Raw genomic sequence first — 24859 nt, 5'->3', positions numbered from 1 at the left:
CTCTGAATTTGCTGTTACAGTTTGACTTGCCACTGTGCAGGAAGAGAAGAGATGAGGGAAGGAGGAGGCAATAGCCCTCTTTGCTGTGCCTATCTTCCCCCTTTCCTCTGGCTCAAAATAAGTTCTATACAGTGCTTTCAGAGACAAAGAGGGGTTGGAGGGAGGGAGGAGAGGAAAGAGGAAGAGGACAGGAGAGACAAAGTGAGAATGGAGGGAAACCTTTGCCCTCTGACATCATTATGAGGTCAACATGCATCCATCACCCATATGAAAAACCCTGTAATATAAATTAAACCATTTTAGTGCATAATGAGGATTTACTCTTCTACAGCTGGGACTTGGCTAATAAAGTCTTAATTTCATTCTTCTGAGATCCAATAATTTTTAAATTCTGAACATGTGAAATGATAATTGATTCATCAAACAAGTACCTCAGAGATTTATGTTTACCAGGTGAATCCCGGGAACTGACTGATCTTCTGACCCTGTTGTTCAGTGAAGTTTTGGGTGAGGCTGTATTGAGTACCCCCCCATTGACCAAAGCAGTCCTGCAGGCCCCTACAGAGAGTTGTTCTCAGTGACAGTGCACGCACAGTACTGAAGAATTCATGTGGAGTTAGGGGTTTATCTCTTTATCTCAGAAAACAGGAAGTAGTTTCCTCTGTTAAGATTCTTTTTTCTTGACAGATCTGTCTGTTAGCTTTAATCGTCTGTGGGGTCTGGAGTATTCCAACCTTCTGTTACAAAGGTTATTCTATAGATAGGGGTGTCAGAAATGGAAAGAGTGGAGCTCTGTGAACACATAGCAGAGATGTGTGTGCTGTACACAATGAAGGTCTGAACTACCAGTACATACAGAGACAACTGGAAACCATTGGGCTAAACCCATCCAAAGATTGTAGTGACTTCGTGCTCTCTGTCTCAAATATTTCAGAGAGGTACAAGCAATTCTTACGTGATGTTCTCAAAGAGACATCACAGCAGCTTGATGGTGACTTACTGCTACTTGAATTTATCTGGTTTGAGTTTCCTCTTTCTTTGAAAGGCCTTAAACTTTTTTTTTTAAACTTCCTTCCTGATGTTTGTCTTTTTTCCAGATTCCAAAATTAGATCAAGTCACATTTCCTCATGGAACTTCGGCTTCAAGGAGGCATTGAGCTATTGCAGCCCCTAGTCTGAAGGTTCCTGCTCCAGTGGATGACCTGCGCTGTCATGCACAATATCCAAAAACAATTGGACAATGGCATACTTAAAAAGTTAATGCATGTCCTGCTTACTGTCCCATCCCCCTCAGCTTGTGCTTTCTGACACTTGCTTGATGTCGCTGAGTCCTTTTTGTTGAAAGTGCTGTTTAGTCTATGACTTGCCTGCTGCATTTTCGTTTGACCTGTTAACTGCTAAAGCAAAAAAAAAAGTTATTTTAAGAATTGGCTTGTCAAAGAGAGCATATCTCCTCCCTTCAAAGACATCTGAAGATTAATATTTGATTAAAATGTGACTGCAGCATTAAAATGGGTGCCCTGTGTCTTTTTACAAATGAACGGTTGACAAAGTTGTGTACTGTCTAGTTTTTAATTGGCAAATTATTCAGTTAGTGCTTCAGGGGGGAGTTGCAGGGGAGGACAAGGAGTTAGATGATTTTTAGATACATTCATTACCACTTCTATCCTTAGAGATAGTCTGAAGATGACTAAATCCCTACATGCATCCACAGATTCAGTTTAAATTTCTTCTCTGGAAATAAATAAGAGTACATGCTCTAAATAATGGAATAAAACCCCAGGTCCTCACTAGGGCAATTCCATATCAAAACCAGGAGGCTGGATTTATGGTCATTCAATGGTGGCTGTACCTGTGACCCATGCAGTTGCTGCACTGTTCTTTTTGCCTGCCTCAGTTTCTTTGCTGCATTCTTTTTAAATTCCAGTGAATGGCTGCTGATGAAATCTGCTCTCAGAAAAATTTCAAGACCCAATGCCTGTCCATTTATATAGTCTGATGGATCAGAAAGACAACCTAATATTTAGATATTACTATATGCTCTAGAGGATACTCTAGGACAGTCCATATGGGGAGGGAAAGTAATGGGTAGAGTCAGTGTACAGTTACCTTGATACTGTAGCACTGTTAGGAACCCTTATCAGTCTGCTGCAGAAAATATCAAGGAGCAGGGTATCAGGAAATGGAAAGAAGCACATCTTGGATCTGTTCAATTTTATTTTGGGGTTTGAAAGTCTTGATAGCGCTTTGTAAAGAGAAGAGACTGTTACATTTGGTTTGGTGTGTATGAGTTTGATATTGCTACCTTTGCCTCTGTAAGTAGTGTGATCCAATGTTACAGCTCATGAGAATTAAGATAAATGTCAAGAGGGCTCCAGAAACACCCTTTGACTGTGTCTCTTGTGTCAGTGTGGGGCTTTTGTGAAGGTCTTTCACTAATTTTCTTGTCTCAGTAGTTGTGTGCTGACTTTTTATTAGAAACAGAACAGCAGAGAATGTTGTTAAATGAAAGAATAAAGACCAAAGGGCTGTTGTTATCTCCCAAGGACTCTCTTCCAAACTAGGAAGCTTGGTAGAAGTGAGATATCTGGGCAACCTCTTGTACCTGGATTCTCCCAGCCATGTAGACAGGCAGAGCACTATGGGTTGCAATTGCAGTCATTGTTTGGTTGTTTGGTTTTTTTTTAATGTGCTCCGTGATCTGAAAGACATACAGTTGGGAATGATTGATTATTCTGGATATTCATCTTTATACAGTTGGAGACAATGGGACATTGCCTGAAAATTCAGGGCAGACAGCAGTCAACTGTGATTTGAGCTTTTCTTTCAGTGGAAAGATTATTTTTAATTAGAAGATCATACAGATAGGTCTTGAGTCACCTTCGTGTTATATTTTTCTTTTCTGGCTGATGTTAATTAAATCAGTTCAGTGAGGTACTCCAAAATGCAGTATGGAGTAGAATGTATGCAGTATGTACCTACATATGCATCTTTGTTTCCTTTGAAAGGCTGCTAAAATTTTATTTCTGAGATGTAAAAACAACTTTATGTAACAGTGGAAAACAAAACCAAGTGCTGTGTTGCTTTTTAGAGGTTTGTAATATGCTTTGGTTACTTTTATAAATGTCTAACTGGTTTACTGCAGGAGAGTGTAGATAGTTTCTCATGTTACAGGGCAGAGGCAAATTTTGTCTCAACACTTGCCTTGTCCCTTTCTGGCTGCTCTTTCTTGGCTTCGTGGCTGTTTCTAAAAGACCCAAATCTGTTCACTGGTCCCGGTTCACGGTAGGGCCCCCTTCCCAACCTTTGCAGACCTGGCCAAGAAGATGACATGTTGGGCACAGGAGTAGGAGCCAGTGGCTGGCAGGGCTTAGGCCATTGTTGTGTGGAATGTTTTGTGCTGTGGCCATGGGCTGCATGGGAAGGTGTGAAGGGCTTGGATGTAATTGGGATTTGTGCTGGTTCTTCAGAAAGGGAATTCTAAGAAAAGAGGTCTAAACAGACTAACGTCCTGTGTTGCCACTCAGTATCATCAGTGTCTGCTACAAAGTTGTAAAGCTGGGAATACAGGTAATTAGGTGCTGATGAAGATTGACTACAGGAGGGAGGAAAAAGGGTCTAAGAGGGTGGTATTGAGTAACTACATCCATTACTGACTTGAACTCCTTGAGAAGGAGTACATTAGACAGAGTTGTACCTAATGAAAGCTTAGCATGTGAGATGTTTGTTGAAGTAAGAATTACAATGTTAGGGAGAAAAAAAAGCATTTAAAAATGTTTTGTTACAACTTTTATTTATAATTTCAAGGTTAGAAAAAGGTGAAGCTGCAATGGCTTCCATAGCTAACATGAAAGTCTCAGTGGGTTCGTGCCTCTAGTCTCTCAGGACTTCCTGATTTTAAGTAGTAGCTTTGGTTTTACTAATATTGGGGATTTCTGTCACGTCTTAAAAGGACACAGAAGGGAGGGACTTGGTTTTTCAGTGATTTCCAAGATAGATTTTGGAAAACACATCACAGAAGTGTTTTGGCCAGTTCTTTCTGTTGCATAGCAATGCTCCTTGGGCAGGTTGTCATTGTCTTTGTAGGGCTGGTTCTCCTGGAAGTTTATAGGGTTGGTCATATGGCCTGGTAATGAGACATATGCAATAGTACCTCTTTAACATTGGTGCTCAATATCAGCTGTATGTATCACGTACTCTTGTAATTTTAATTGTAATGTTGTGGAACAACAGCAATAGCTCAGTAAGAATGTATTTTAAAAAAATGCACGTGGTAGATTAAATTATTGATTCAACCAAAGTGTTACTGGTTACTGCTCCAGGTATGTTGTGCTGGATTTGGACAGAATGGAGGCCTGTGATGAATATACAGTCCCTGCGATGCTGCTGGACAGGAAATTTTTTAGTTATAATGCAATTGTAATTGAAATTCCTCCCAGTCTTTCTTTGGTGGCTTCCCATATAGCCTTGTCTATCTCTAGTTACCTTTGCAGCCAAGTTCCTGTTTTTGTGCCAGCTTGCTCACCCTTAGCCATACTCCTGTCCTTGGGAGACAGTGCTGGCTTGCCAGACTGAATAGCGCAGCATAATGGTTGAAGTTACGGCTGCTGTTTCAGAAGCTGCCTCTGACATTAAACAAAACAGAACTGGCCCAGCACTTACTACTTTGGAAAAGCCATCCTCTTTGGAAAAAGCATTTTAACTCTGAATAAAACATTGGGTTGGCTTTTAGCTCATGAATAGCACTTTATTCCACTTGAATAAATATCAGTACCGACAAGTAACTACATCATGCCCTGACCTTATGTAAGTGCATGGCAACGTTCCAAGTTAATTTTGGCTATTATTTCCACAAACATGTTGGACAGGCTTTTGTAGGCATTTGATTCCTATTTAGGCAGTGCTTTAGCAGATGAGCTGTAAAACAACCTGACAATTATTGAGGCTCCATGGACTGATTAGTTCTGCCTTCAGACACTGACAATATCTCAGATACTTCCTTCCCAGGCTCCTCCTGAAGGCTTTGCATCTTTAGGAGCATGTGACAGATAAGTGTTAACAAATGACTGAAGAGCTAGAATTTTATAAAAAGGTTTTGAAAGCAACATTGCTTTGTTAACAGGAAAAGTTCAAGCAATTTAAAATCACTGGAAGACAAATACCTTCTGATCTTATTTTTGTTCTTCACAGTCCATGAGGAAGGGCTGTCTACCAGTGTGTAATCAGGGAAACAGGTTTTCTTCTTGCCAACTGGGCCCATGTTTGACTAGTCTGCTTTCTGTTTGGACAACTGAGTGAAATACCTTGGACATCTAAATGAAGCTTCTAATGTACTGTAAGATCACTCCTGGCACTGTCTCAGTTGGCCTTGCCATGTGCTGTCATTGCAAAGGTGAACTTCACCATCATGGTTCTACTTTTTAGGACTGTGTTGAAATAGGAGGTCATCTTCATTTAATCACCCTCTTATTGCAGTTGGAGTATTGGTAAAGATAGATCTTAACCTCACATGGTAGCCCCAAGTTGTCATATGCTTCTGGTGGGATTCTTAAGAGGCACAGCACTTAGGTAACTGTTTCTGAATGCTTAATATATCTAAATTATGTTACTGGGTTCACTGAACATCATTGGAGTGTAGTTTCTGCAATGACTTAGTTATTGCTCTAAATGCAGCGTGATTAAGTCATTCTGGTGCTTTGGGAAATTTTGTACCTTCAGCTTGCTTGCTGGTTAAATAGGGAAGGTTATTTTGTTGCAGATGCTTTGTGTAGGCTATCACCCAAAATATTAATGTGTGGAAACATAGACTCCTGTCATATTTATTTTGACTTTTTTTATTTAATATAGGGAAAAGCAGATTGAGATTGGTATTAATGTTTGACGAAATGCCCTCTCTCAGTGCTCTGTTGCTATACAGCAGTGAAATCCTACCTACTTTACTGTGCTCTGCCAGGAAGTCTACTAACCTTTCATATAATATTTAATAGGTGTTATAGCCAGTGCTGCTGAGTTGTTTTCCATACAGGAGGATTCTCAGCTATTTTTTTCTGCTGCCTTTGTAAGACTTGCACTGGTTCTTTCTACAGTGCCAGATGTTATACATAAAGTAGGAAATTATATACTCTTCTCTTGCTTATTGAGCTGAGAAAAGAATCTACTTTTAAGACCTAGCAGGGAGAGGTTGCTAGAAATGCCAAGTTTAAAGAGAGAGATCAAGTATAGGAGATGTGAAGGCAAGACAAAACTCACTTGAATGTGAAAATGAATGCAAAATCTCAACGGAAACACATTTGATGTGCTGACATTAAAGGGATTGTACTGAATATATAATCATTGTGGATATATGCAGGGGGTTTTGTATTGTACAATAATCAAATGAGTGCTTCTTTGTACACTGATGGGCATCTCGGGAGAGCTCTAATGATCTAGATTTAAAGAGATACCAGCCCAGTTATGGACAGTGGTATTTGTTCCTGAAGGAATGCAATGTCAGAATAATACTATGTGTATGTGATCCTTAATCTATGTATCTAGAAGCGTTTTACAAATACTAAACACTTAATTCAGTAGCATTCTGCTGGGCTGTATTCACAAGCATGGTGATGCACTAAATACAGTGATTAAGTTGAAGAGCCCCTTGTGGATAACCCTAGTGCCCACCTGGCCATGCCTGGGCTAGAGGTTCTTTTTATTTGCCCTACAGTTTTTTTCCTGTCAGGTACTGAGGAGCAGTTGTTTGGCCACTATACTGCTTAATAGCCAAGTGCCTTGTGCTGCTGTTCCAGTGTCTGCACACTGAACTCTGCCATCTGTCCATGCAGGAAGAGAGTATGGCCTGGCATGTGTGGCAAGGGGACACAACAAAACTGGACTCTAGATGCCATAGCTGCAGAGGTTTGACCATTGTGCTGCAAAGCGTGAGAGGAGAACAGTAAAGGAAGACATCAATCATACTAATTCTCATTAGTAAGCAAAGCCTAACATGTGACACTGAGAATTATAGTTTTAAGGGGATACATCTTTTATCTTTCAGGAATTTCTAAAACATACTGATAAATTCAGAGTTGATTTGGGTCAAGCTCTTAGTAGCATTTTCTACTATAGACAGAACCACTTTAGGAGTTCTTTGTATGCATGTCACTGTTCTTTTTACTGTTTAGGGGCTATAGTAAGAGAGCTAGATAAAACAGCTCTGTGAAAGTTAGAGAAAAGGCAATCAAATTGTCTGCTGGGACTGCTGCTCCAACAAAGAGTGTCAGTTGAGTACAAAGTCTTGTCACTTTTGGCTTTCATCTTCTGGTAGCTTGAAACAGCTTTGCTGGCCACCATCATCCTTCTGCTACTAGTATACACTCTGAAAACCTCTCCTGAATTACATCTTTATTGCTGTAGCTAACCTGAAATATGAGCATTATTTTACTGTGTATTTATCTAGTACTACTGTTTGCTTTGTGTAAATATTATTCCTTGTAATACATAATTTCCAATTGGTTCAGAACAAGAACTGCCAGGGCTCGTGAGAAGCAGTTGTTGGGACCTCCCCAGCACTGCCTGATGTGTTTCGTAATGTTTTTTTCATCCTTTAAATAAACAAATGAAACATGATTCCATAAAGTATGAGCAGGAAATACAGATATATATATAAGAAGTGAACAGTTGAAAACAGTGGGCTAGAACGATGTTTTACTTCCAAAATTGATAATCTATTACTGTATGCCCTGACTTCATGAAATCTATCCATCTAGTGGTTAGGTTGAGATTTCAATATGCTAATGAAATTATTTCTAGCCATGTGCAAGGGGAAACCCAGAAGAAATGGCTGTTTGCTCCATTGGAATGGATACATAAAAGTTCAGAAAATTATATCAGTTCCTAGTAAGTTTCTATTGGATAGATAACTTTTAAAACCAAACGTAAGTTTTAGAATATGCTTGTAAAACCAGATCTTTCAGGATGACAACGTAAATGCCACAGCTTTTTTACTCAGAACATCTTTTAGTAGTTTGGCAGAAGTTGTCTTAGTGCAAGAATCAGCTTTACTCATTGCCCCTCTGATGGGGAATATGCTTCCTAAATTTCATTGGAGAACTGCTGTGTTGTTACACTCATACTATGTGGCTAACTTTAAAGGTCTGTTAGTGAGTCTTCAGCAACCCCTTTTCTCTTTCTCTTATAGGTATTGTTTACAGTCTTCCACCCTCATCATCATCATCATAATTGTCATTTGTGTAGTCCTATGTAAACTTAACAGCTGTGCCTCTTTGAATCTGATTATATCTAGTTAAAACTCTGTCTGGGACAGGGTTGGCTCCGTTTTTTTTTATTAGTTGCATCCCTTTGTGGTGGTACAGCTTCAGTGCAAGAGAGTAATAAATAGATGGGAAAGAGTTTCCTAGGGCATTTTTGTTTCAGCCTTTGGAGGTCTGTCCTACAGTGAATGCCAAAGCTGTGAACTTCTTGTTCTCAGTTAGCTCATGCTCTGATGGAATCATACTTGCTTTATGTGAAGAAAAATCTCTGCTGAAACATTCTCATCTTGAGTTTAGTTAAATTGTGCCATTCTGCAACTTTTGTGCTGTGTCACTTGCCTGCTTCCATCCTGCCCCTAGCTGCACTCTTGACATTTCTATCTGGGAGGAGGGAGACAGGATCTGACCTTTTATTTTGTGTGTAGAACTTAGCAAAGCTGGACCCCCCATTAAGCTGATTTCAGGACTCTATTTGACAAAGAAGGAGAGTGATGTAATGTTATTCTCTGTACACTCTCTTTCTTTTTCTGGAAAGATTATTATTCAGTTCAGTTCTGTAGTTTACCCTTCATTATCTTGTGTCTCCATTTTTCTCATGTTCCTCTTGTTTCATTTTTCTCTTTTGGTCATGTATTCAGCCTTAAAATCTCCTTAGTATTTTTTTCACTTCAGAAATTCTACAGTGCATCTTCATTACTGAGCCCCACTGCATGTCTCCTCAAATGCTGCTCTAATCTTGATGATGAATAACATGGCAGATTGTAGGTAGTTAGGATGAAAACTGATAATGAGGAATGAAAATGAAGTTTACCTTTTTTTTTTTTTGTGGTTATATATTGTACTGTGAGGGAAACACCCCTTCAGAAAATGAAATAAATAAAACCCAAAATCAAGTAATACAAATATTTAATAAAATATTGAAATACTTTTATTTACTTAATGCTTACAATACTTAAATATTTAATAAAATATTTACAATGCTTTTTAATACAAAATTCCTCCCCACACAGAAGTGTCAGTAAAACTAGGCTATATACTTGATGTCCAACTCAATTGGAAAAAATCCAGAATTTGAGTAATTTTTAAATGGTGACTAGAAGAATTTGGATTTTTTTTTTTTTACACAACTGAATTAATCTGTGAGAATGTTTCATCATTTCTTTAACCAAGTGATTCTTCAGAATCACAGAGCAGTTTGGACTCTGCCTAGTGTTTACTGTTTTAATCCTTTAAAACTCACATATTATCTTTTCTTCTAATTTTTCTTTATAATTTACATCCCAGAGTGACATAATGAAAAATATTGCGAACATTTAGCATGCCTCACTATGGAAAATAGAGTAAAAAATAGAAAAAGCTTGTGATTGGATAATTGGCACAGACTTGTTGATTTGTGTGCTGTTCATCTCAATCTGCATAATCTTTAAACCTAAACTGTCTCAACATCAGCCAAATTTAAGGAGCCAGGCTTCTGCCTGTCGTGGAATTGTATACCTGTTTCTAAGATATCGACAGATAGGACAAGAACACACAGTCTTAAGCTGCACCTGGGGATGTTTAGGTTGGACATTAAGAAGAAATTCTTCACAAAAAAGGTTACTGAGCACTGGAACAGGCTGCCCAGAGAAGTGATGGAGTCACTGTCCCTAGAGGTATTTAGGAAAGATTTGGTGTAGTGCTAAGTGCCATGGCCTGGTGGGCAAGGTGGTGTTTGGTCATAGGTTGGGCTTGAGGATCTCAAAGGTCTTTTCCAACCTAGTTGCTTCTTCAGTGGCAAAAAGAGAGGAGGGAGTTTGTTTATTAGACATATCCATAAGCTGCATCATATTACCTCTTTTTTTGTCCCTTTTTTCATAGTATGCCCTCTTCCTTGTAGTAATCTCTTCATTCCTTGTGACAACTCCGGTAGGTTGAAGGAGTCTATTTAGGCTATATATTGCACTCCCTTCCTGCCCTCCACCCATTTTCAGTCCTTTCCTTCTTATTTCCTGTTACTTTTTCTTTTCTTTCTAACATTTAACTTCCAGTGGGATTTTCTTACTTCTTTCCCATCCTTGTGTGCCTCCATTCCTCACTGTCCCCTCTTGTCATGAGGTTTGAAAATGTTTCTAGGGCTAAGCTGAAGGGGAATACTGTTACTTAACTTTTTCCCTAAGGAAAGAGTTGTACAACAGACAGTCACAGCAGGACTCCAGGTCAGAGCTGCAGCGCTTGCAGCAAAATAAATTGTCTGTGATTTGAGGAAATCACTTGCACTGACCTCAGTCTGTAGGAAAAACCTTGAAAACTGCCCCATCCGAATAAGGCTGTTGCATTGCAGTTTACTTAATCCTTATGTCATAGCACAGCTGAATCACTGTTATCAATGTTTGCACTTCAGTTTGATAAAAGACAGTCATTCCCATTCAATACATTTTGAAATCTTCAGCAAAGATGCTGTTGTACAAAAAGAGATTATGTTTAACAGGCTGTTAAGAGATCTTTCGTAGGGAACTTCAGACCTGAGAGCTATGAGATGTTGGACTGTAAATGTGTATGTAAACAATGTAACTAAACACTGTATTAGAAAATAGCTGAAAAAATTATTGTGAGCTCCTGCATTTATTATAATACAGCGTGTATGAAGGGGACTCCAGATTTGAGGAGTAGCTTGGCCTTTGAGAGGTTATGCTGACAAGTTAATTCCAGTGGTGCCATTGCAAGGACTGCTGGCTGAATTGGAGGCCCAGGTATTTTGGGTTCCTGTTAGGTGATATCAGTCTGATTGTGAGTGATTTTCTGTCAGAATACATGCTTTTCACTGGAAGAAATCACCTGTGTTCAATCATACTTCCTAAAATATAATTGTTTACTTTGTCTTTACATTTTTCTCTCTTATTTTGTATTGTACTTGCTTTGATTTCTCTGCAGTGTTCCTGAGAGAGCTGTACAAACTGCTTTTAAAGCAGCTCACACTGTAATCAAAATAATATTTTAAAAGCTTTGAAGAAAGATGAATGTTTTAAGGGAAATTGTGTGTTTACTTATTTACACTTATTAAATATCGTCGTTATTGTTATGCACAATTGAATAGAAACAGTTTGGAGAATTATCCATGAAAAGGAAGCCTTTGATGTTAGATGAGTATTGGAGGTTGATGTATGCTTGTTTCTGTGAGAAGCAAAAGCAGTGTTAGATTGACCCCACTGAACTACTTAAGAGGTTTATATTGATTGTAGAGGAATTAATATTTAACCCAGAGTTTCCTTCCAGATGAAAAAATTTCCTTCCAGAAAAATTTCTAGATGAACGTACTTCTGTGTTCAGAGGTTATAAATGTGAAAAACAGAGTTACAGATCAGCTCACCAGCCTTTCCTTTGTTTCAAATCTCCTTTTAAAAATATATGTAATGGGAGGGAAGAACAGAAACTGTTTATAACCATGAATAAAACCACTGCTGTGCCCAGTGTCATAAGGCCAATGTGTCATTTAAGTTGCACTTAAAAACTATTTTTAAGACTTAGCTACTGCAGAGACCTTGTAGTGAGCTTACAGAATTTTACTACAGAGGAGTGTGACTTCAGGCCACTGTCAGAGCACAGCCTGTAGTGGGAGGTTTCCAGTTTATCTCAGCAGCACGCACCTGGTTTCTCATGAATTTTTTCAGATGAAGTCTGTTTCATTCCATTCATGCAAAGATATGTAGGTCATATGTATCAGGCCTTCTGTGTTTTCAAGGTGGCAGTCTCAGGGTGAAGCAGCAACTTGGTTTAGAGGTTCTTGCTGACTTCCAGCTTGCTAAGTACCCACAATCCTTGCTTTTCCAGTGTGATAGTTGGCTAAAATATGTTATGATTCTAGACTTGGCTCCATCTAAGTCCTGTTAATGTAAGTTTAAAGGTTGGCTGTAGTGGTAAGAAAAATTATGTTAAAACAGCACATTTTTCTTAGTTGTTCTGCTCTTCGTTTTTGAGATGTACCTGCTGGCTTTGCTAGTAAAGATGCAGGTTTACAATTCTTAGTGTTGCAGAACAGTTTGAAGAGGAATGATGTTCTGTTCTGTCACTGCATTGTTCAAATTCCAGCTTAGGTGTGATTTGATGCTTCTCTCCTACATGTGATAATGGAAGAGGAAGAAAGGAGAGCACATCTTTATTTTATGATCTTATATTGAGTTTGAAGCACTGTTGGTGACATCATAATTTTATTTTAAAGATATCACAGTGAAAAAGTAAATATGGAAATGTATAAAGCTTTTTCAGCCACTTTCAAAAACTTGAACTTGATGTTAAAGGCAGTTAAGTATTTTTTCCTGTAAATATATTATCTACTCCATGTTTACACAATTGAAGTAAAATAAACACATAAATCAGATGGACCCTTTGTTCTTAATTTGGTTTTTTTGTCCTCTTCTAAGTGTATGCAATCTTTCCCACCCCTCCCAGCCAAGTCCTGTCACCACCCAAGTGCATTTCCTGAGTGGATTTCTCTAGGAGACAGAATTGGAGACCTGTATGATGGCATTTCTATATTTAAATTAGATGGAGCAGAATAGGCTGTGTAATTTGCTTAATCAATGCTCATGCTCTAATTTCCTTGGATGAATTTTTTTGTGGTGCAGTCTTATCTTTGGCTTTCTATCTGGTAGCCAAGTCTGCTATTTGGCATGATTTCAGAGAATTGGGTGCATTTTTCTTCTTGACGAAATATCAAGGGAATGCTGTGATAAAGCAAATTCTGCACACAGAGCTTTTCAAGCACGATAAATTGGTTTAGGTGGAAATGTGACAGGAAAATACATGTCTCCAAAATAAAGAGATGGTGTAAAATAAAGCGTAGTTGGTTAGAGCTGTGCAGAAACATTGTGAAGATGGTAAATAGGTAAAAAAATGGAAAAGATGCAGATTCATCTGCTGTTACATAAACTGTACCTATTCTGGGATCAGGATTCAGCAGTTTTACTACAGGCATTTCCTGTAGTTATTTTATCTGAACATGACCAAATAGTGCTTCACTTCTGCTGTTTCAGACCTTTTCTATCACATTTTAATGACTTGATAGACTGACATATACAAAACAATCTGTTTCTGTTCAGTAAGTTGTGGTGAGATCTTCACATGGCTTATTTTCTATTTTTCCATGAAATAAAATACATTTTTGCTATTGTAGCATTATATTTTCCTAATAAGTCTTAATAATTTCCTTCAGAAATACCTCAGTTCTGTTTTCTTACCTGTGCTGTTGATGACAGCAGATGTTTATATTCTGTTAATGACAAAGGCAGACATTTAGCAATAGTCAGGATACTTGGTGTTCTAGAGTAAAGCACTAGCTTCAAACAATGATTTTTTATCTAGTATTAAATAGCCATGGATTAGCTCCTTTTTGTGATAGCCAGTTAAGTGGCATTGACCTGAAATGTATGGAAATTTTCTGATTGAGCTTGCTTAGAAGAAATACACTTGGTAATTTGTAAATACTGAAAAGACAGTATCTGAAGTCAGAATTAGGCTGAGTCTGCTGGGGGACTCAGCACATACTATTGGGCAAAAGCAAGGATGCTGTTTGTTTTCCTCTTTATAGCAAGATTGGGATGAAAAACAACTATCAGTGTGAAAATCAGTCTAGGGTGGTTTTTTTTTGTGAAAATCTCTAGGAACATTAGGCATTTTTTGTTGGATAACACAAACAGATAGTAGGCAGATGACCTGAGATTTACCCATCAGTTCAGTGAAGACCAGAGTATGAACTCTAAAGGCAAAAGTCTGGATTTTGCAATCTCCACTTGATTTGATGAGTGAAAAGAAGGCCCAGCAATCTTCATAGACTCTTTCAGGGGCTTCTCTTCTTGTTGTTCTGGAGAAAAGAGGAGAAACAGTGCGCCACGGGAGTGGCATGCCCTTCTGACTAATGCTCATGAGGGATGTGGTTCACTGCCAGCTTAGAGGAAGAATAGAGTTGTACTGAGAGCATCAGTGATCAATTATTTATTGTCAAAAGAAAACAGAGAAGCTGGCTCACATTGTCAAGCTACAGTATATATTCCCCAAGAGAAACCATTGCAGAAGTATTGACAGCGAGTACAGGAGTTTTGCAGACCTCAGGCAATAGTCACAATAATAGCATCTGATGAAATAATTACACAAGGTTTTGAAAAATGCATGGAAAGGTCACCTTGATGTTTGGCTTAGGACTTTTACATCTGAAATCAATTATTTTGTGTTACTCCCAAATTTGGAAGTTAGGCAGGCTTTGCTTTGTCACCTTGTCTGTTCAAAGTTAGGGGTAGGCAGAAAAGGAGGCAGTAGAAATGGTAAAAAATGACACTGTGATTGAGATTGTGAGTAGAGGAGAAAAAAGGAAAAAAAAAAATTGATTGAACCAAGCACCTTTTGAGGTCTATAAAATTGTCCCCAGTACAAGGCATTTAATTCCTAGTATCTGGCCACAGTTTCCTTGGATCTGTAGATTGACCATGGTATGGGGAAGCATCATAAGCCTGAGTTCCTAGTGCTACAGACCATCACTGCCTGGGTCCTTACTGCACAGCCCTTATTGGCCAACTGCAGAACTACTGCCCTTGGGGAAGTATTTGCTCTAGAACCTGTGTTGAAATCTTTATACCTAGGGGCTTTTCCCTTCATCAGTCCTGTGTCTTTCCTGTTACAGTGCCTGGGGTTTTGCTACACAGTGAACGTGGACAACAAAGGCTCATCTATATTCTTTGCATATACCTGGTTTATTCTGGAGTGTTTGTAAACAGGTATTAACTCTTCACTATTAGCAGCAGAAGAGAAGGGACTAACCACAAAGACCAAAGACATATTTTATATATCTTGTGTATGCTAGAAGTGTTTTTCAGGAATTTAGAGATAGCTTGCATCACAATTATAGTAATTGCCTTTCTAAACATTAGGATATAAAAATATACCTAATTATGTTCACTAGGTTGAAGAAAACCTATTGTACTCATGAAAACCTATGAGACAAACTGCAGCTAACTACAAATAAAGCCCTAATTTGAGCATGCAAAGAAACACACTGAGAAACCTGACAGTGAGTGGCCTTAGAAACCATTCCCTCACAGCACCTTTCCAGCAGGGCAGGTGTGTGATTCTGTTTCTTCCTTTTCTTCTCTCCCCAACTGTTTCTTGTCACCAGTCTTCTTTGCTTTAGGCCATAGCGGTGGCTGAAAAGGTCAAAACGTGTTCATTTTCACCACTGCATGGGTATGAGGCAGTCAGCAACTGGAAAAAAAAATACTGTCTTTATTACTCATGCTGTCAGATTAGATGTAGGAATTGTCTGTTATTTCAGCTGTTGCATGATAGAGTTTATAAATTGGTAGAAATCTGAAGACAGTGAATAGGTCATTGAATGTAGCTTTAAAAACTGCTGTCATGTTGGATTTACAAAACTTGAAGGCTTCTGGTAATAAAGAAGTGTATGATGATTTGGTAATTGTTCCTGTCTTTCATAAGGAAAGCTTTTCCAGACTTCATACTACCTGTGGAATATATTTTCAAAAGCCTCTTGTAAATATCTTGTCTGTTAATCTTCAGGATGATTTTAAATGCCACCTATGAATATAATTTAATTTACTGAATTTTATTTTCATTTACAGACAGTATGGTAACAAGATAGGTCTCATTATCTCAGCTTTCACTGATCTCATGCCTGGAACTTTATTATTCCATCTGATACTGGCAAATCTTTATTCAATTACTTAGGTCTGTCTTTGCATGCTTAGGTTTCCCAGCAAACAGTGTTTCCCTGACTCCTTGAAATAAGTTTCCCTTGACATTTAATTTGGCTGATGTGGTGACACAAGTTTAGGCATAAATTATACCTTTTATGTCAGCCCACACCCACTGAGATATCCTCATGAGAGACCATGTGTAGGCAGTTGTATCAGCCCTCCCTCCAGAGATACCCAGATATAGAAGAAAGTTTCATTTATGCGGAGGTGCCCTGGAGGAGTATGAACAACTGAGCTTTCTGAGGGCATGCCTTGAATTATTTCTTCTGCTGGTAATGCTGCTTGAGCTCCTTCACAGGCAGCGCTGCTCACAGGGTTTGCTGTATCAGACTCATAAATGGAGTGATGCCAGGGCAGGCTGGGGCCCTCATGCAGGAGGTGACAGAGGGGGCATCCTTGGGAGTGATACCAAATTTCTACATTATGTATCAGGAGTCTGTTCCTGGTGAACTTTGGTGTCCTGAGCATGAGTTGTGCCTGAATGGCATTAGATGCCTCCTCTAAAGTTATGTATCTAATTCTGGCTTACTCTACCTGTAGTTTTTTTTCTGAAGATGGGCCCTTATATCTTTTGGAAATTGTATACTGTGTTCTATGTTTTGTCTCATGAGAAGAATAATCAGGAAAAATATCAGAGAATTAATCGGAAAAAACATGCCATGCAGTGTATGATTGCTGTGGACATGATATAGGAAATAAAAGAAAAAAATTACTCTCTTCCCACAGTTTAAGCTCCTTATAGAAGTGGCTTAAATGTGGATTGTAATGTATTTCTGGGAAAATGCTATTTTGGGAAAAACAGAAAAAAGAAATTAATGTCAGCTAAATGATGATGAAGAAGAAGAGAAAAACATCTTATACAATGTATTTTTATCTTGTCCCAAATGAAACATTCCAATTTTACATCAATAAATTACATTTCGAGACCAAATTCAGTAGAAGGTGGAACAAACCATTTATCTGTTTGAATAAAATGTTATTTCAAACCCTTGGGACACCTTTTTTTTTTTTTGGGGCAATGAAAATTACTTTTTCCCTTGGTTTATATGTGTGATTTACTAGTTGAACTGAGAAAATAATTATTTCTTATGTTCTTCCACTCATTGAGTTCAGGCATGGGACTGGATGCAGAATATGGGAACTGAATGGTTTCATAGGAGAGTTTTATCCTCAAATGAAATAGCATTTGTTTTGTGTGACTGACCAGGGATATAGCATAGATTTGCTTTTATGAGTATTCAGCTGGATTATGGGTGAGATTTAAATAATATGTTACTAAGCTTTAGGATGTAATAGTTTGTCTAAAAATAGGATTGGATTATTAAGATTAATGTAATCTTTGTGGCTTTTGTTATTATTTAGAATGCAAGACATTCAGTCTTTAGTGCTAGAGTTGATGATATTTTCATTTCCATGTCCAAGAAAAATAAATGTATGAAGGATAATTCAAGCATTGTTAAAATTCAACAGGCAACATTTTAAAAGTGAATATATCCAAAAAACTCCATAGATCAAAGGATAAAACTTTTAAATTAAAATTTCACTATCGCACTAGAATTGCACTGTCTCAGTTATTGTGTGTACTTAGTTGAAACCTGCATGGATTTCAGCTGATTGATTGTTCACCTTGAGCTCACTGCACACCCAAAGGACTGTATGAGGAATTTTATTTATGCTGAACATTAGAATCCGTATTGGACAAGCATGTTTTCTGGCAGTTCCAAAAGGGAGTTATAATTGTTTATCCTTAATCAGGACAGTAACATAATGTGATTTGGAACAAAAATGTGTTTCTTATTCCTTGAATGATTTGTATTTGATAAAAGGACATTTTTTTTCCTTTGGTGTTATTTTTGTAGCTTCTGTGAGTTTCTTAAGCCTTAGACAGAGCTTTTAACGTTACTGATCATGTCATCAGCATTCACTGAAGAAAAATATCAGTTGCTGACATCAGTTACAGTTACGTAGCTTATGGTGGTATGGTGGGATGTTATTTTTACAGTTACAAAGTTTCAGCTGCTAATACAGTTTTTGTGTGAGGATATACATAATATGAGGTGTGAGGTCTGTGTGTTTCATAGCCTTGTAGTTTCTGAATACCATACTTTGTGCCTTTGGTTTAAATGTTTAGAGTTTTCACTGTACATCCTGTATATTTCAGATCTGACACCAAAACTGTTGTTGTACATGATTTTTATGAATCCTTAGCTCATCTCCATTCCTATAATAAAGTAGCTTTCTAGCTTGGATTCAGATAAGCAGTGTAATTTCAAATGAGCTTTAAAACAATCTTTATGGGATATCACACAGCTAAGTAAAACATTGATTTATTAGAAACCTCAAAGTCATGCTTTGGGCAAGATGAAAGAGGGAACTGGTTTAGCACAACTTTGAAGTAACAGCAGCGTGTACTCCAGTCAAGAAAGCAGACCTTGTAGTGTTAAGAGTAAAGACATGTTTGATTGTCTCATGTGTGTGTGAGAAGCACAAGGCAGGAGACACAAGAATAAAGAGCACATATTTCCTTGAATGGCTTTTTACGTCTGTACCTGACTGAATGTGCCATCGCTGTCTTTCAGAAATATCGACAGTATATGTCTGGACTTCTCACTCCTCCTTATGGTGTTATGGAAACTGGCTCCAACAATGACAGTAAGTATGAGAGATTAGATATGAGGTGGTGGGCAAGCAAATGAGAAAAGGAAATAAAGGGGAAGATGGAGATTCTCCAGGTTTGGGTATTGACCTTTAAAAATTTAATTCCATTTGGTATTACAACTGCATTAATACTGCGTGTAGTAGAAGACACTTTGGAACTTGACCAACTGCCTCCCAGCTGTGTACAAGTGTACACAGAGCTGCACCAAAATCTGCTCTATGACCCAGGCCTGTTGATGAAAACATACTGGATGATGTCATGTAGCATTTTACTACGTGTGTTACATGAACCATGGAACACGGTCATGAGTCCTGTTAGTAAAATAAATGTAACATACTGTCTCAATTTTTCTTAGTTAGGATGGGCTACACAACTTGCTGGAGAATCTAGGTTAGTGCTTGAGCTTGCAGTAAACATGCTGCTCTCTAATCTTTGTTACACAGCTAAATAATTTGGGGTATGTCTCTGCCTCATGAGAACCTGTCAAGCTGTGGGAGAGTGCTGTAGACATGAATCCAAGGGCAGCCTTTGGAATTCATCACTTACGTAAATCAAAGCACTTATATTTATTTGCCAGGGATTCTTTGGATGTCAAGCTGGACAGTATCTGATGGCTAGCAATTGCATCTGCAAATTTTGTCTCCTATGTTAGATGTTCGATATGTTTTCTTTGCAAGATAATAGTATAGAATAGCATAGTTATGCTGATTAGTGCAAACTCAATGTCACATTTGACTGCCAGGTACTGAGACACAGATAATGTTAAATGAAAAAGTATAAATAACTCCTGAATACATGTTAAGCACAAGAACTGTGCTTAACAAGCTGTTTAAAGTATTGTCCCAAGTTAGCCTTTTGTCTTTTTTGTGTTCAGTAGAGGAAACCTTTTTCTGAATAAATGTTTTGCTCTTTAAAAATTGCAAATTAATATGTGTGTTATCAAAGTATTGAACCCTCAAATTCGCTGTTCTACTAATAAATATTTTCATTGTCACTCAAAGAATGTACAGTATGTATTTATTTTCTGTATTCTTTTTTTAGGAATGCCAGATAAAGACAGTATGTCAAACAGTGCTCTTTGCCAAGTTTCTAAAAATTGTAATAAGGTAAATCACTCACAGTTTTGCCCTTTTTTTTTTGTTGGAGGGGGAGGAATTTGGTTATGAAAAATGTAAAAGGATTCAGCATTCAATTGAAAATAACTGAGTGCAAATGCAAGCATGTGGTTGATGCATTTGAGTACAGTATACAAATTATAAGAGTGTCTTAGACCTTGTATCATATAACTGAAGAAACCAGCTGGTTCAAGATTATTACAAAACTGCCCAAGTTTGTGTTACAGTCTAGTTTCTTGGTCTTTGTTGGAAAAGTGCTGAGGATAAGGAAGAAAAGCAGTGCTGTGACAAGACCAGTGGATAACCAGTGGATCACAAAATTCATTATTAAATCCTATTTTAAGGTGTACCTGAGTCTGAACTGATGCATAGGCATTGTTCTGGCCCTTTGCTCAGGGTGAATTTTCTCCTATGTTCAGAGAGCAGCTTTACATCCCAGCTCTCCTTTGTAAAATAGTTCTGTGCCTTCAGCCTCTCCAGATGAGGACCCACTCGAAAGAACTCATGAATATTTCTGTGCCAGTTTCAATAGTGGGATAGAGTACATACATAGATTAATAGTGGGAACAAATAGTGTCAGGCATTGCTGTAAAGATTGATAACTTCTAGAATTTCTGTATGGCAGGAATAGAAAAGTTGTAATAATAAACAGATGCTAGGTTGCCTTCTTTCTAGACATGGGAGTTTAATTGGATGCATTTGTGTGATGTCTTTAAAAGGTTAAAGGTATTTTTGTTGCACAAAAAGCATCTCTTGACAGCAGATGAAGACAAGGAATATTTTAGTGTGTTTCCTTAATGCAAAAATAACTACTTCCACCTCTCCCTATCTGTCTGTCTTGCTTCCTCAAGAGTACTGACCTTTTTTAATTGTCACATTTAGCTTTTATTTAATGTATACATGTAACAGTGTGCAGTTCCTTTTCCTAGAGCCTTATTCACTAGCTATACTAGTTCCGAACACAACCTTATCCTGTAGGAACATAAATATTTTTCCACGCACTGAGTAACTGTTCTAATACTTAGCACCTTGGATTCTGTAAGAATTTGATGTAGCAGTTATGAATTATGTCTAAGTGCTTCTTTAGGTCATTGGCATTTCAGTGGTACACTTGGAATTAAGTCTGGTCAGGAATCTTGCTGGATTTCTCAAGGAAAGCACCAGGTACAGAACTCAAACTAAAAGATGTTTGTGTGTTTTCTGAAGCAGATAGAAGTAACAGGTAAAGGTAAAAAGATAAAAACGTCTGTCTCCCCTAGAAGGTAATATCCCCCCAGTAATGGGAAGTGATGCTCAGCTAAGGGTGGTAAATGCTTTCAGGTACATAGTATTTTAGAAATTGAGCAAAATCTAATGATTAATACTTTTGCCAGTAGCTGGGCTTTCTAGCACAACAGGACTCTTCCTGTACAAAATAATTTATTGAATAGGAGACAGAGCTTGGCTAGGGCAGGCTCAAACTGCTCAATGACTTTTACAAGAACAAAGTCCTTTGCAAACCATATTATCTTCCTTTCTGAGCCATGTATGGAACAGACATCCTTCTCCCTCCCACACTGTACACATTTCTCTGGAGAGAAGCTGGGTGAGTAAATACGTGACAAATACTTGTCACCTTCTTTCATCCTGGAGGCGCTCAGACAGTCCCATAGCAAATGTGGCAGAAGAAGCTACACAGCATAGAAATGGTCCATGAATTCTAGTTCTTTGTTTTCTCCATATGATCACAGCTCTCTTTATTTATGTTCAGTGAAAGGTAAATGCAGCAGAGGTAAATATGTATTTTGTTTACTGCATGCAAACCTCATTCCTGCAGTTTTAAACTGTGCAACTGTTACAGTGCTTACACAAAATGTCTGTCGCCCTTCATGCCCTGCAGTCTGGTGAACCATCGGGGAGTTACTGGAATTCCAGGGCCAACTTCCCAGAGTTGTTGCCAGCTTTTCGAAACAAAAAATCAAGATACTGGAAAATAGTGCTGTATTTCTAGATGTTGCATATTTTGCTTATTTTTAGCACGATGCATGACTCCCAAAATGGCTAGTGCATCAGGGAAGGGCATTCATCCAGGGAAAGAGAAATGCTTTCAGGACATCTTTAGACTCCTTTAGATGGCCAGAATGGTACCTGTGAGGCAGGCAGCAAATACAGCTCAGAGAGGCCTGCAGACTACTCTGTAGCGTTCAGAAAAAGACTGAGTGAGGAACCTTTTGACATGCAGAGAAAGTTCCTCAAAATCTTTCATATGGTAAAAAGACATTGCGCTCTTAGGCAGAAAGAGATAACATCTTCAATACTTCTGATCATGATGCATTTATTTCAAAGTGTGTATGTGTTGTTTTCATTTTCCAGGGAAGTTTATAACTGTAAATAATTTACTTCAGATGACATTTAATGTATTCCACTCTGGAAATATGAAATACATGTTTTTCGTTTTTAGCCTGTGGTGAGTCTTTTGCAAGTACTCTAATAGATGTTTTTCCATAATTGCTAATTATTTGAGTTTCATCTTCATAGCTTAATTTTTTTTCTCCTGTCACATCTATTAGTATTTGATGAGTAACATAAGATTTTTCTTTTAATAAATGCTTTGGAATTTTCTCACCATATGGGGATGTTTGGTTTGTCTAGTTCATTAAAATCTACAAAAAAAAATTCTATTAGGAGAAAGCAACAAAGAGATTCTTTTTAGCAAATGTGAATTCATTTGCATTTGGGGTTACATTATTGCACATCATTTAATGCAATATAGCTGTTAAATTGAGCATAAAATACTGAGAGGGAGTATATTACTGTCCCTAGTTATATTTTGGGGAGTGGAAACAAAGTCAATTTAATGCTGTCTTACATAAGGGAAAGTGACAGAGCATCAGTCTTTTTAACTGGGACAGACTGGGCTCTCTCACTCTAGTTTTTGAAAATTCCCATGGGGTAGAGTTGCATATGTGAGATGAATGTAACCCTAAAGACAAAATTACAAAATCAATAATAATTTCAAATATGTTTTTGGAAAAGATACAGAAGAGTACTTAGAACGCAGGGGAGGCCAGGTTCCAGCATGCAGACAGAATAGTTAGTGGTCCTGCTTCCATATATTACCAGCAGAGCTGGCAGCAGGGTTGCATGATGCTTCCCTCTACAGGACTCTCTTCTTACAATTTGGCCACTTTTTCTCTGTTCATGCTGAATTCACCATGCTGAGAGTATGCTCCTGGCTGATTTTTAAATTGAAATGGATCAAACCTGTCTGACATTGAGCTGGAGGAAAATACATAGCACATACTAAATAGCTTTTTCCAGTTATCCAGGAATCCTATCCTTTGGACTAGAAGCTTGACTTTTGGGGCTTGTTCATGCAGTAAGGAGTACTATTTGTGAGCCCTTAGAAAATAACCATATTCAATTGTTAAACATTGAAAAATGGCAGTGAAACTGGCTCACCAGATGCTTGGTGCAGTTTCACTGCAATCTTGTGAACTCAGGCTACTTTTAGACCCTTTACTGGTACCCAAGTAGGAACAAGAAGTAGCCCATCTGCTCTGGAGATATAAGGTAGTTTGAAAGAAGAAGGTACTGGAGGAATGAATTGTGGAGATAAAGGAATTAATGTGGATAAGGACAGAGGACACAGCCCCATTGAGAGCATGAATCTCCACTCTCTTGTGGACTGTGGCGCTGAATGCAATTTTTTGCTATCAGCAAGTGTCTTAAACTCCTTTGCAAATTTTGGATGCCTGAAAGCATAGAAATGATACACAGAAAGAAGAGAAATTAATGATTTGTAAGTTATTTATTCAAGTAGTAGATAGTTAAAAATTGCTAATGATCCAAGATGAAGTTTTATATTATTTTCCCTAATGGAATCTTCATATTGCAGTTTGCTGAAAGAACCCCCACATCCTTAAGATGCCACACAAAATTCTGCTTGAAAGGAAGGCTAAAAAATGAAGTTCTCAAAAGCAGAGTATTTCAAGAATGGGGGCTGACTGAGCAGTGTTAATGAAGTCCTCTTATCTGTGTTTGTTACAGTACAGACTTTGATTACCTGCTCACATACCTTTTTGCTGTGACACACTACATTAAAACAACACCTTACCTCAAAAACCATGCTACCTTTCTTTTTGTACAGCTTCACCTCAGTGACTGTTTAAAACATACATGAGTTTGCTCCTTCTTCATTGAGAGCATATGTCCTTTAAGGGGGAAATGCTTTTCATCTCCTTTGTACTGAGGAATCCATGCTGAACACAGAAGACAAAAATAAAGAAGATAAAGTTGTGCAAATTCATACAGTAATTCTTGCTATTGGGTGAAGAATATGTATTCTTTCTGAAATCTTTCATGCTGTATTTCCTTTATGTTCCCTATATTGTCTTCAGGGGTTTTTTTTTGTGATAAAGAGTTGCAGGAGCTCCCCCTTGTGCACGAAGTAATATTTGAAAAACACATGGATTGAGTTTGTGAAACTTACAAGTTGAAAAATCCCCTTTATGTTTTTCATGAAATGTCTCCAAATCCTCTAGACTGGAAACTTATTGGAAGTGCTTTATTTTAAGGGATTTTGTATGCCATAGCTCCTATAGATTGTGCTGCAATACTTCTGCAAAAGTCACCTTTTCATCTATCTTCTTTCCTGGCTAATATGATGTTTCCTTTACTAAATTTTCAATAAGATGTAGGTACCATGTTGATTTTTATGTATTTAAAGAATAGGGGTGATTGTGAAAACGGTATTTTTCTTTTTATTATTCTTAATGCTTTTACCGCAATTATTATTGTAAAGATCTTAGAGTGGACAGAGAAGGCCATAATCAAGAGTTAATCCTCAAAGTATTACAATTTCAACATTGCCTAGAAATAAACACAATCATTTTGCTTCTGATTTCCCTATATTTCAGTTTACTTTTCCTGGATGACCACTGTCAAAGGGAAAGCCTATTGAGCTATTCAGTGTATTGTTAAATGAGGATTTTGAAAGAACATTAGCAGAATTCTAAGGGAAATGTTTCACATGCTCATGAAATTGTGAACCAAAAAAAAAAAAAAAAGAGAGAGCAGGAAAGCAGGCAGTGTTCTATCAAAGTGCAATTGCAAGGA

General features: G+C 37.8%; 1 protein-coding gene across 5 annotated transcripts in view; it reads left to right on the top strand.

The window, feature by feature from the left end:
• The window catches only part of RAPGEF4 (Rap guanine nucleotide exchange factor 4), a 140881-nt gene that overhangs the window by 45887 nt on the left and 70135 nt on the right, over window positions 1-24859 (top strand). For all 5 annotated transcript variants that reach the window (XM_030952653.1, XM_030952652.1, XM_030952655.1 and 2 more), the window contains 2 exons: window positions 18568-18640; window positions 19689-19753. In XM_030952653.1, coding sequence (XP_030808513.1) covers window positions 18568-18640; window positions 19689-19753 — 138 coding nt within the window. The remainder of the gene's footprint in view (window positions 1-18567; window positions 18641-19688; window positions 19754-24859) is intronic.

Source organism: Camarhynchus parvulus, chromosome 7 (genome assembly GCF_901933205.1).
Source record: "Camarhynchus parvulus chromosome 7, STF_HiC, whole genome shotgun sequence".
Lineage (NCBI taxonomy): Eukaryota > Metazoa > Chordata > Aves > Passeriformes > Thraupidae > Camarhynchus > Camarhynchus parvulus.
Note: the sequence above shows the minus strand (reverse complement) of the source record. Positions and strands in the feature narration are given on the sequence as shown.